General features: G+C 31.2%; 1 protein-coding gene and 1 long non-coding RNA gene across 2 annotated transcripts; one reads left to right on the top strand and one right to left on the bottom strand.

Annotated features, from left to right (window-relative positions):
• Positions 1-6381: 6381 nt before the first annotated feature.
• Positions 6382-8545, bottom strand: LOC107897062 (40S ribosomal protein S15-4). The gene is made up of 4 exons (XM_016822402.2): positions 8144-8545; positions 7907-8055; positions 7774-7831; positions 6382-6809 (listed from the first exon to the last, which is right to left on the bottom strand). The coding sequence occupies exons 1-4, from the start codon at positions 8144-8146 to the stop codon at positions 6561-6563; spliced, it is 459 nt and encodes a 152-aa protein (XP_016677891.1). The 5' UTR covers positions 8147-8545; the 3' UTR covers positions 6382-6560.
• Positions 8546-8555: 10 nt separating this feature from the next.
• On the top strand, positions 8556-11762 carry LOC107897061 (uncharacterized). Its single transcript, XR_001684012.2, has 3 exons — positions 8556-8965; positions 9846-11075; positions 11322-11762. It is a non-coding gene; the product is annotated as an uncharacterized lncRNA (long non-coding RNA).
• The last annotated feature ends 209 nt before the right edge of the window (positions 11763-11971 follow it).

Here is an 11971-nt window from a genome sequence, read left to right as displayed (position 1 = left end):
AACGGATAAAATCATGATGGTTGTCCCAACCCTTTTCATAGATCGATAGCCGAAGCTATCCCTTTTCATAATTTGATAGCCGAAACTATCCATTTCACGATTCAATAGCTAAAGCCATCCCTTTTCATTGTTCGATGGTTGTCACCATCCCTTTTCATTATTGATGGTCGTCACCATCCCTTCTCATAATTTGATAGCCGAGCCTATCCCTTTTCATTATTTTAATAGCCAAAGCTATCCTTTTTCATTAGCTGATAATCGTCGATACGCCATTGAATTTTTCGACCGAAACACAATTTGACTTTATATAAAATAATAGCATTTAAAACATAATTTAAAATGCTATTTAAACATACGAACTTACCTTGACGATAAACGTAGAAATGTAGTTGATTAATCCGAAGCCTTTTCTTTGCCTCGAGCTAGAGCCGTACATGGTCTATCTTCATATCCATAGATGGAGTATGTTCGAACCTTGAAAAGTCTTTAATGGCTCCCTTAGGTGCTAAATTCGGTTGATGAAGAAGAAGAAAGATTATATCTTTCTTTTACCTTTTTTTTTATTTTAAGTTGTTTTTAATTAATTTACCAAATTAACCTTAAGTATTAACCTTTGAAACCATTAAAAAGTCGTCCATCTTTGTCCACTATTAATATTAATGGTCTAATTACCTTTTAAGGCCACTCATATTCCAATTTCATAGCAATTTGACACCTTTCACTTATAGAACTCAGATTTTGACCTTATGCAATTTAGACCTTTTTATCAAATTAAACATGCTAATGATAAAATTTATTAACAAAATTTTTATACGACACTACTAACATGGTGTAGACTTTAAAATATTAATAAAATAAATATTTTGACATCAGATTTGTGATCTCAAAACCGCTGTTCCAATTTCACTGAAAAAAGACTGTTACAATACATATATTCAGTCCATGTTTTGCTATAAATTAATATGTCATCAAAGAAGACCAAAACAAACTTACGCAAGTAAGGGCGAAAAATGTCATTCGTCAAACTATAAAATGTGGAAGGGGCATTGGTAAGCTCGAACAGCATGACAAGAAATTCTAAGTGTCCATGGTGGGTTCGGAAAACTGTCTTTTCCACATCTGTAGTTTCCATTCTAATTTGAAAATATCCCAATCGTAAATCCAACTTTGTAAAATGTTTTGCCCCATGAAGTTCATCCAACAATTGATCCACTACAGGAACTAGATATTTATCTTTAACAATACAAGCATTAAGCTTCCAGAGAAGAGAATGGTGATCTATTGTGTCGAATGATTCCTTGTTGTAACATTTGATCACACTACTTCTCAATCTTATCCTTTTGAAAATGTTGGTAGTGATAAGGCCTGACTATAATTAGTCTAGATCCTGGTTTAAGAGTTATACGATGGTTACATTTGCGGTTAGGCAAATGTGCAAATTCTACAAGTAGTTTATCCAAGACTATATTAGTTAAATCATGTCCTTGCATCATACTAAGTTGTGGAACTTCCTCTGGGTTTTTCCCTTGCCGTAGTATCTCCTTTTTGTTTACTACAAATTGCATAGTCAAGGAGCTAAAATCCCATAAAATCGGACCAAGGGTACACAACCATTTAACCCCCAAAATCACATCAAACCCTTCTAATGGTATTGTATAAAAATCAGCTTGAAAGTTGTCATATACCACCACGAATACTGATTTACAAATACCTATGCTTGGAACTCGTTCTCTATTTGCCACACATACTTACAGCCTAGATTTTTTTCTGTATTTTCAGTCCCAATCTTGGCAATAAACCTTCACATAGAAAAGTTATGTGTACTGCCCGAATCAACAAGGACTAACACTATTTTTCCTGCCACCTTTGCTATTAGTTACATAGTAGATGAACTACAAGTTCCTCTGATGGCATGTAAAGAGATTTCAAGATCATATACCTTATCGTCATCTTGCTTATCTTCAATATCTGGTACTTCTATCCAAAATAACATTTTACATTTGTGTCCCATGGAATAAGACTCATCACAATTCTAACACAATCCCTTATCCCTTCTTTCCGCCATTTCTGCCCGTGTCAATCTCTTGATAAATGGTGCAGAAAAACCTATTTTGATGTTATTCCCCATTGATTTCTTTGTTTGTCCCTATCTCTGTGCAAAGCTCTTAGTTGTTGGAATGATTGAATTGTTGCTAGTGTTTTGGGAAGTTGGTCAGTTTAGATTGGTTCGAGATAACATTTTGGAAAAGACCTTTTGTTTACATTCCAAAGCTCGAGCCATGTTCATTGCAACTCCAAGGTTTCCTATTTGTTGCATCTCAATATCAATTCTAAGTTCCTCTACCAACTTGGTAGTAAAAAGGTTTACTTATTGTCGAAGTTTAAGATTAGTATCCTAGCCAGTAGTGATTGAAATTAGCATTGAGATTCTTATACAGCCCTAGTTTGTCTCAAGTTTGCAAGTTCACCCAAGGGGTTATTACTCATAGGCGGCACAAACCTTACATGACAACACTCTTTGAAGTGCCCCCAATCAATATCTGCCTCCTCTTCTTCTATTTGATCAAACCATAGTAGCACCTCTCCTAAGAGATGGAATGCAGCGAAGTCTACTTTGTCTTCTTCGTTAGTCCATTGATTGCCAAAAAAAAATTCCGCATCTTTTCAACCACCCTAAAGGATCTCCAACACTATCATAAGTGGAAAATTTCATCTTAGAGTATCGTGGTACCATGTACCCTCCATGTTGCGAGTCTGAATTCCTTCTCCTACCTTCACTGCTGCCCTATTTTTCATTTTTTTTAATCCCCTTTCATTGTCTTTTGGACCGAAAGAGATAACATCATCACCTGCTCCTCTAATGCTTGTTGCCTTGTAGCCATTTGTTCCATGAAAGCCTCTAGCTTGGCTATCAAAGTCTTTTCGTCACCCATGATAGTTGACTCTGATACCAAGTTGTTATGTGCCTTGACATAGGATTTAGTCACAGGTCTAGACGAGAAAGAGTTCTTGCTTTAACCTATGGTTACTCAAAAGGCAAATTCGTCCTTGACTTAACCCCTTCCCAAAATAACGTTTGTGATAAAAATAAATTCCTTACTTCTTTATTTCATATTGGCAACCTTTTATAAGTTGTTAATAATAAAGGAAAAAGTCCTAATAGAATTCCTAACTTAGAGTTTATAAGGAAAATAAAAAACCTAATATAATAGGGAGAATAAGTAAAACTAAAACTCTTAATAAATCTGATATAATAAAGAAATTAAATAAATCTAAAACTCTAATTTCTGTCATTCATTTTTCCTATTACTTCTCTAATATTGTTTTCCAATAAAATCATCCATACCATAATGTTGTTAGTGTTACAAAATATATCATCTTTAATCATTTGTGATAATTATAACCTTAATCATTATATTATTCAAAATACTATATTATATCATTATATATTTTATATTATCATTAAATTTAAATTTTATAGGTTTGAATAATTATTAATTTGATATATTTATTATATATAATTATTGTATTAAAAATATTTTATAATAGTATCACTTTATTATTTTACACAAAAATTGATTATTACTTATTTTTGTTATTAATAATTTTTAATATAAAAATGTAATCTTTATGAATACATTTCATAGAATTAATAATTATAATTTATTTATATTTTACATAATATCATATAGTTATATTAATTATTAATTTTGTTTTGACTGTTCATTTATAAATTTAAGTTTTTTTGAGTTGTGATTCAAATTTATCTTGGGCTTGAACTAAATCGGTGACTCAGATTATTACAGACTTGGGCTTTATCAGCCTCAAGTTCTATTGGGCTCAGATTATTACAGGCTCAAATCAACATGGTCGAACTTTTGGGCTCCGGCTTATTTTGTCAACTCTATTTTTTTAAGGTTAAATATAAATTTGATACTCGAACTTGTCCACTTGTCCTAGATTGGTATTCATGGTTTTCTTTTTGCCTAGATTGGTACTTGAATTTTTTTTCTGTCCACTATATTGGTACCTGAGTCTAACGTTGTTACTTTTTTGCTGGCGTGGCAACGTTGGCCACTCGTGCGTTGCCACACGGGGTGTCCTCTTTGGCCTTTTTTAACTTTTTTTTTTATTTTCTTTCTCATTTTTCCTCATTTTCTTTTCTTTTGTTCTTTTTCTTTTTCCTCCCCAGCTGCCCTGCTTCTACATCGCTAGCCACCGTCTGACCTCCTTTGGTGATCTCTCCGACTAATGACACCACCGTCCAGCCTTTTTTCTTTTAAGCTGAAGCAGACAGAACATTCCTGACATACATACATTCATGCAGAGACCTCCTCAAAACTACTACAAGGTTTCTCATTCTCTCCGTATAACTCCACAAAAACACATTTCCTTAGTATCTCTAAAAGAATTTGACCTTTTTCAACAAGAAGCCTCTGATCCAACACAAGCCATTTGAAAACAACAATGCAACATCTCAAAAGCAAGGTTAACTCTTTAATGCTAGCTTTAACATTGACATAAAAAATAGAATGCGAGTGTTGATCCAGGTGGGCAAAAACATCATTCAAAGTAGAGAATAATTCATCGAACCTAGCATTGAGTTTACAGAACAAGACATCCGACATTTGATGAACATCTTTGAACTTGAGTTTGAACTCATTGAAACTGATTTGGGTTTCCGAGAAATTCAAATTGGATTAAGAATTAGAGCAGCATAAAGTAAGCAAAAGCAAATATCTTCCATTGTTTTTAGTTTTAAAACCTAAAATCAATCAAATTTAATTAAGGGTCTGTTTGCTTACATGTAAAAAGTTTTACGGAAAATATTTTCTACATTTTCCTGTGTTTGTTTTACAGAAAATAGTTTGGTCAGCGGACAATGAGTTACTGGTCAAGGTAAAATAAGCCATTTTTCTTGTAAAACGACTTACCCTCTTGAAAAGCGTTAATCATTTTCTAGAAAAGAGCTCACCTATAGATAATTTTATTTTTATATAAAAATTAACTTAAATCAAGCTTAATATTATTATATTGATAATAAATTAAAAATATTTAAAATATTATGTTTTTCAATATTATTAAACATTCATATTTCATTATTTATATTTAGTCATATAATAAATTTTTAATATAATAAATATAATTTATTATTTTAATAATTTATTTAATATTTCAATTTTATTTTAATAATAAATTTTAAAAATAATAATTTTAAATAATATTATTCACATATTATTGAAAATATTCAATTTTAATATTTTAATAATAAATATTTATTACAATTATAAATATATTTAATAAATAAATGTTTTGTAGTATGAAGGTAAAAATATGTCTTAAGTCTATGTATACTTCACAGATTTGTAATTTAGTCTTTTTACTTTTATTTTCAAGAATTTAGTCCATTTACTTTTCAAATTTGAAAATCAAGTCTAATTGTTGACATCGTTAGTTTTTTTTTTTGTCAATTTTGTTGATATCACATTTTTAAATAAAAAATACTTGGTAGTCATGTAATTAAAAAATGACGTTACAATAAATCTGAATTTAACATAATATTTTTAATATATGCAAAAACAATGTAAAATATAAAATTATAGATAAAAATAAATTCAATTAAACAATGAATAAATAAAAAAATCTCAAATGTAAGTTTGTTTAATTGAAAATAACTTTTATAAAATAATTTTAAAAAATTTACCAAACAACAGAAAATATTTTACATAAATTCATTCAAACACCAAAAAATATTAACTTTTTCAAAAAAATAAATCATTTTTCAAAAATCATTTTCAATGAAACAAACTAAACCTAAGTAAAAAAGAAAAATTAAAAGAATTGAAGAGAAAATTATTGGATAGGGGAAAGTGTTCCTGGGGAGAAAGGAGGAGATTAGGGTTTGAAAGTTTAAAAAAATAAAAAATTATACTCCAATTAAAAAATTTCAATCCAACCATTAGTGTTAGTATTTTTTTTGTCAAAATATACTTGCATGTTGATTAACTACCATCATATTATGTTATATATGATTGATAAAAAATAAACATGTTTAATTAAAAAATTTTAACAGAAATTACAAACAATAATAATTATTGGATTAGAATTTTTAAATTGAAAAATTAAAAAGATTAATTTTTTTTACTTTTAAAGTAGAGGTGTGTTTAATATTACTTCTAAGAAGCACTTTTGGAACAAAAATACTTTTAGACAAAGTATTACTAAACAATATGCTTTTTGAGAGGAAAAAATGCTTCTCCCAAGTCAAAAAGCTAAAAATTTTAACTTCACCCCAAAAATGCACTTTTAAAAATTATTCCTAAACTGAGCCTAAATCTCAAATTCTGGATAAGTAGAAAGACTAATCAGGGACAGCCATGATTAACAAAAGATATATCAAATTACCAAAATCGTCATCCTTAACAACCTTAATAATAAATGAGCAAGCGTAAGTATCAGTATCGAATATAACTTAAAGCATATAAAACTGTCATTAAATAAAAATACTAGAGGTGCAGCAACCAAAATGTCTCTTCCAGGTAAAGATGCAGAAATGGACTTCATTTCAGAGGAATGAACCTAGAAGAATGGGTAGCACCAATACCAGGTCTACCATGCTTAACTGGCTTGTACGAAATGGAGAACTCGGCAAGGTAATGGCTGATCATTTCAGGCTTGATTTCAACCTGGTTGAATGCCTTGCCATTGTACACACCGATAATGCTTCCAATCATTTCGGGTACAATGATCATATTCCGCAGGTGGGTTCTGACTGGTTCTGGTTTCTCACCCGGTGGGGCCTCCCTTTTCTGATTCAATATTCCAGAGCAAATATTATGCAAGAATAATGGGTAACTTGAATAGAATGACCAAGAACATTCATAACATTGAATCAACATAAATTTCTCTAAAGCTAGAATTAAAAAGACAATTCAGCAACAAACAGAAGTTTTAAAAGCAATGGATCAGAATGTGGAAAATTAATAGGAAAATAATCTAACAAACAGCAGACAAATGACGTATAGAGTTTTCATGCATGCAACATAGGTTGACAGTTAGTGGCAAGTAGAATAATATGAGAGCCGTTACTTTATAAAATCAGAAATAGATTCGAAACATGATTAAATATAACAAGGATTAGAATCTGTTACGCACATGCAAGGTTTTGGGACATAATTTGAACATAATCAATGCAATCTGTTCAACTAAAGGCTACAATAATAACAATTTACAACAATACTCTTCAGACATTGAGACTCAATTTCAGCTACTAGGGTTTGCTATAATTTCATTCCTAAAGAAACTTGATTCTCGCTTTAAAAAAGAAAGGATATATAGTAATCTATGTTACTCGAACATGAGTGAGTGTCAAATAAGGGTATGTGTCCAACATGGGTATAGTTAGACCTTTTTTAAGGTTTGGAGGATATTTAGAGATCATATCCCCATATCCATGACTCGGGACACAAGTTCCGACACGGGTACTTCAAGAAAAATGAGAAGTCAAAGGAGCATTTCATAATTGTAAAATCTGAGACATGAAACAAATGGTCCAGACGTAATAAATTCTCTAATCATATACTTAATTTTAGCATAAATAAGAGTTTCAAGTAACAGTATTGACTGTTAGGCTTCAAGCAAAGTTCCAACTTTCAACAAAATGGAATATAACAATCCCTACTAACTCAACATTCGATATTAGATCTAAACATTAATCCAATAAATATAATTGACAAAACAAGGAAGGATAGAGGAAAGTTAAGATTAAATTACCGCCTTGCGGAGTTTCTTAATTAATGCCATGGGCTTTCTCTTGAGACCCCTTTGGAACCTAAAATCACATAAAAAAAAAAAACAATTGAAAAAATGGTCTGCAAGAATGAATTATTATTTTTTATCTTATTACCTTCTACGAGCACGCGCGGGGAAGAGCTTGACAAGCTCATCGGTGGACATATCAAGAAGAGCATCCAAATCAACGCCTCTGAAGCTAAATTTCTTGAATGTTCTCTTCTTAGGCACTCCGGCCGCCGCCACCTCTGCCTCCACATCCGCCTATCAAAATTTAACCATTCACCACACTGTAAGAGAAAAAGAAAAAAAAGAAAAAAAAAGAGAAGGAAAATGGAAAGACGTAAATTACCATTGTTGAAAGCTTAGGGTTTTGATACTGTTGTAGTCGCCGCTAGGGTTCTTTCGGAGGTTGAAGAAATAAGATAGATTTTGTACAAGTTTCTTATACATAATGTAAAAAGCCTTACCCGATATTTGATCTCTCAAAAGGGCCCAACCGGGGCCCGGCTTGAAATTGTGATTTGGATCAATCTAATTCCAAAATAATTATTTTTATTTAAACATAATTTTGATGTACTTTATGATTTTAATAATATTTTATTTTATTTTATTTATATTTTTTATATCTATAAATATAAATTTTGAACAAATATTATAAATATATTTATAATCACTCAACGCGTTATTATTTATTATTTATATATCATCAAAAGCTTTGAACTAATAACCTTCTTTCAAAGTCTATAACCACTCAACTCATCTAACCACTCAACTCATCTATTTTTATTTCATCTAATGCACAAAGAAATTTAAATCAAACTGCATTTAGGATTCAAAAGGAGAAAAAAATTTAAACCCCACACATAGTCTTTTACTACCAAAACACTCGAGGATTGTTAGATCTTGCATGATAATAAGGCCACGTTTGGTTGTGCCATTCCCCCCTATTCTTAGATGAATAGTAATGTTGTTGTTTGGTTCATTGTTTCTTCATTCGGTCGAATCACTTAAAGCGTTTCTATTCCCTCAAATTCGTAATACGGATAGCTTTGAATAGCCATTCTGACCATTACCGAATAGAAATAAAGAAAATTCTTCCTAAAATCTCATTCACACTTTCTTTGCAAACAAATTCAAAGTTGCTTCTTTTATCACAACAGTGCATTTTCAGGTTAGCAGATGTTTCTTTTCAAGTTTAATTTCATTTGGTTTCTGTTCTTGCAATCATCAAATTTTGTTTTAGAAGGGGTTTCTGGTAATGGGTTTTCTTTAAATTTTCTAAGAAATAAGCTACAACTCAACTCCCAAATCATTGTGTTTTGAGGGAGAGGATATTTCAAGTTGTTTTATCGTTGGTCGGGCATCTAGAACTTTTTCAACAACGATATTTTTGTTGTATGAGCAGGTTTTGTACTTTTCTGAAAACCCAACATCTTTACCTCCTCTTTTTTGTTGGTTGCGGCTTTCTGCTAGTGTTCCTTTCTTGAATGCCTTCCCTTCTGTGTCTATCATGGTTGAAAAGAACATTGAATTTACAATTTGTGGTCTTTGTCAATAGGTTCAATTGGATGATCTGTTTGGGCAACAAATGATAAGAATTTAGACGTGAAACCATCATACTTTCTTATTTTCATCTATTATAAGTTAGCTTAATTCTGTGAGTGAATTAGTTATTTCCCAGTAAGTTTTTTGCGCTCATTTTTTAACCTATAGACATTTTGTATTATTTTAAATTCTTTTGATGTTAGATTAAAACTTAAAAGATGTTTAGCTAGGTTCGAATGTTCCCTTTACAAAACATCCCTTTTTCTCCTCTCTCCATCTTTAGCTAAAAATTTTTTACAAAGCACTCCTAATTCTCTTTGGTTGAAATGTAATAAATTTTGAACTTAGAGATTAAGACATAGTAGTCAATACCTTTTATTTATTTGCAATCATGGAATTAAAAAGGCAAAAATGGGGAGCTTGAATGAATTGATATTGGTTTATACAAACATACACTGGTTATTAGTTGAAAATCAATACCTCTTTGTTGACATTTTTCTTTTCAGAGTCAGGCTATGCACTTTTGGGTATTTATGTCACGCCAACTTTGCTTGCAAAGGAAAAACTATTTCTTGATCAAGGATGGCAAGTATACAACTATATATTATCTTTTATTTTTGCTTGACATTATTTCTTATTTTTTATTTTTAGTTTCCGTAACTTTAACTGGAAATAATGCCAATGATATGGGAGTTAGGCTATGAATATATCTATTGGTTTATTTATTTTATGGAACACATTTTCTTGGTGCCTTTAGAGTTTCATGTCTTTGATGGTAAGCATGGTAATGTCTCTGACCCAAAAGAACATAGTAATGAATAATATAAAGTCCAAGTTCAGACTAGACAGAGCTAATAATTTAGCAACTATTAGTCCAGATCCTTTCCTCCTATCTTCCTCATAACTTCTAGAATGAACTTTTAATTGTAGAAATGAGGCATCATATAATATAGTTGCCCTCCTGTCTTTCCTTGTGTCCTGAGTGAGATTTTTTCTAAGGCATGCTTTTATATATATGTGAGATTCAATCGTAAGAGACTCAAAGGTCGTATTGGAGAAGAAGACTGTCATATGGCTTTTTCTACTCTTTGTAATGTATGTACTATTTTTTTTTTCATTTTTGTAGTGGGAAATCATTGCTTCTAACCTGCTATCATATGTTCAGCAAAAGTCACAGCTTATTTACATGCTTAGAAATATGCAATAAGGTTTTAGGTGCTTTTTAGTTCATGTAAGGTTATGGCCCCCTTTACATCATTTTTCATTGAGGTTCTTTATCAAAACATGCTGAGAGTTTCTGATGAAGTAGAGGAAAACATTCACTATTGTAGTTTTCTTCAATAAGAAGGAAAGGTATGCTTCATCTTTGTTGTACCTCATCAGTGACTTATTGATCAATGCTATATGTTCCAAAAGTTTTCTGGTTGGAGTTATTTGGACATTTTATTACCTTAATTATAACTTGCTCAAAGCCTACAGGTTTATCTTCTATCAAGAGACTACTATTGTTTGAAGTTGGAGTTTGAAAATGGAAATGGGCAAGTTTGTTTTGGTTATGAAGAAATGGCTGCATAGTTGGAGAAATTTAGATGGACTGAAATATGTTAACCAGCGAGGAAGAAAAAGATGAAGGTAGAATGAAGGGAATGAGTCTGAAGGTTGGGAGGAAATTATGGTTTTGTGGAGAGAAATTAGAGATTCTGCTAAGGGGGGATGAGAAGAAGAAAGCAACCAATGTAAGTTGTTTACATGATCCTTTTATGGTAGGGACAAATTTAACTATGTGTTTTAAGATTGTTGATGTAGAAGTCTGAAGTTCATCGAGTTGTGGTTCGCGAATCAATTGAGGGTCCTTGAACTAGCTGTGGGTCCGCGATATCATTGGTTTCATTGGAAAAAATGCATCAAGTTTTCTATGAGTGATTTGTAAGGTTCACTACCTAGGGTATAATAAGACATTATTTTATTGTTTGGTTTTGTAGAATTGCAGGTAAAGTTGAATGCATTGAAAATCAGGGTACAGCGGAAGTGACTCAGGGAGAACATGTCTTCTTGATGGTGGGTGACTACTATTTGGCGGACAAGAAGGGATGTTTATAATTACATTTTCTAATACATGCATATATGTGTATATATTACAAGAACATGTTGGACTGATCAGACCAAAGCAACAAAGCAAGGGAAGGGAAGGCAACAATTGCTCCTTATTCATACAATTGCTATATGCAATGCTACGCTGCATTTATAGTGTAAAGTTATAAATGCATATGTAAATATACATAATAGGATGTTTATAATCCTTATTATTTTTTAAATGTATATGTGTGCATATATTATAAGTATTTTGGGGTAAACTAACTTCTTAGATTTTGTATATATATTTTCTGTAAAATAGAGAATGAAAAAATTAGATTTTTTTAATACATTGGATAGTTGGTTTTTCCCTTACCACAAAATAAAAAAGGGAAAATTAAATTAAAATGATGATCATAATTATATTAAAAATAAAAATACCTTTTTTATATTTGGTTGAGGTCCTAATCGTTCTATTTTTATTTTTGTTGGGATCCTGTTATAATTCAGTTTAGTTCGACTCATGTTCCATTCCATTGAACCAAATAATTGAATTAAG

The sequence above is a fragment of the Gossypium hirsutum genome, chromosome A10, assembly GCF_007990345.1.
Source record: "Gossypium hirsutum isolate 1008001.06 chromosome A10, Gossypium_hirsutum_v2.1, whole genome shotgun sequence".
Taxonomy (NCBI): domain Eukaryota; kingdom Viridiplantae; phylum Streptophyta; class Magnoliopsida; order Malvales; family Malvaceae; genus Gossypium; species Gossypium hirsutum.
This window is presented reverse-complemented; position numbering and strand designations above follow the sequence as displayed.

What these genes read in the sequence shown, in the direction of transcription:
- LOC107897062 (XM_016822402.2), bottom strand. An exon ending in CCCGCGCGTGCTCGTAGAAG is followed by an intron (nt 7,832 to 7,906) that starts GTAATAAGATAA and finishes ATGTGATTTTAG; the next exon opens with GTTCCAAAGGGGTCTCAAGA. An exon ending in TTAAGAAACTCCGCAAGGCG is followed by an intron (nt 6,810 to 7,773) that starts GTAATTTAATCT and finishes ATATTGAATCAG; the next exon opens with AAAAGGGAGGCCCCACCGGG.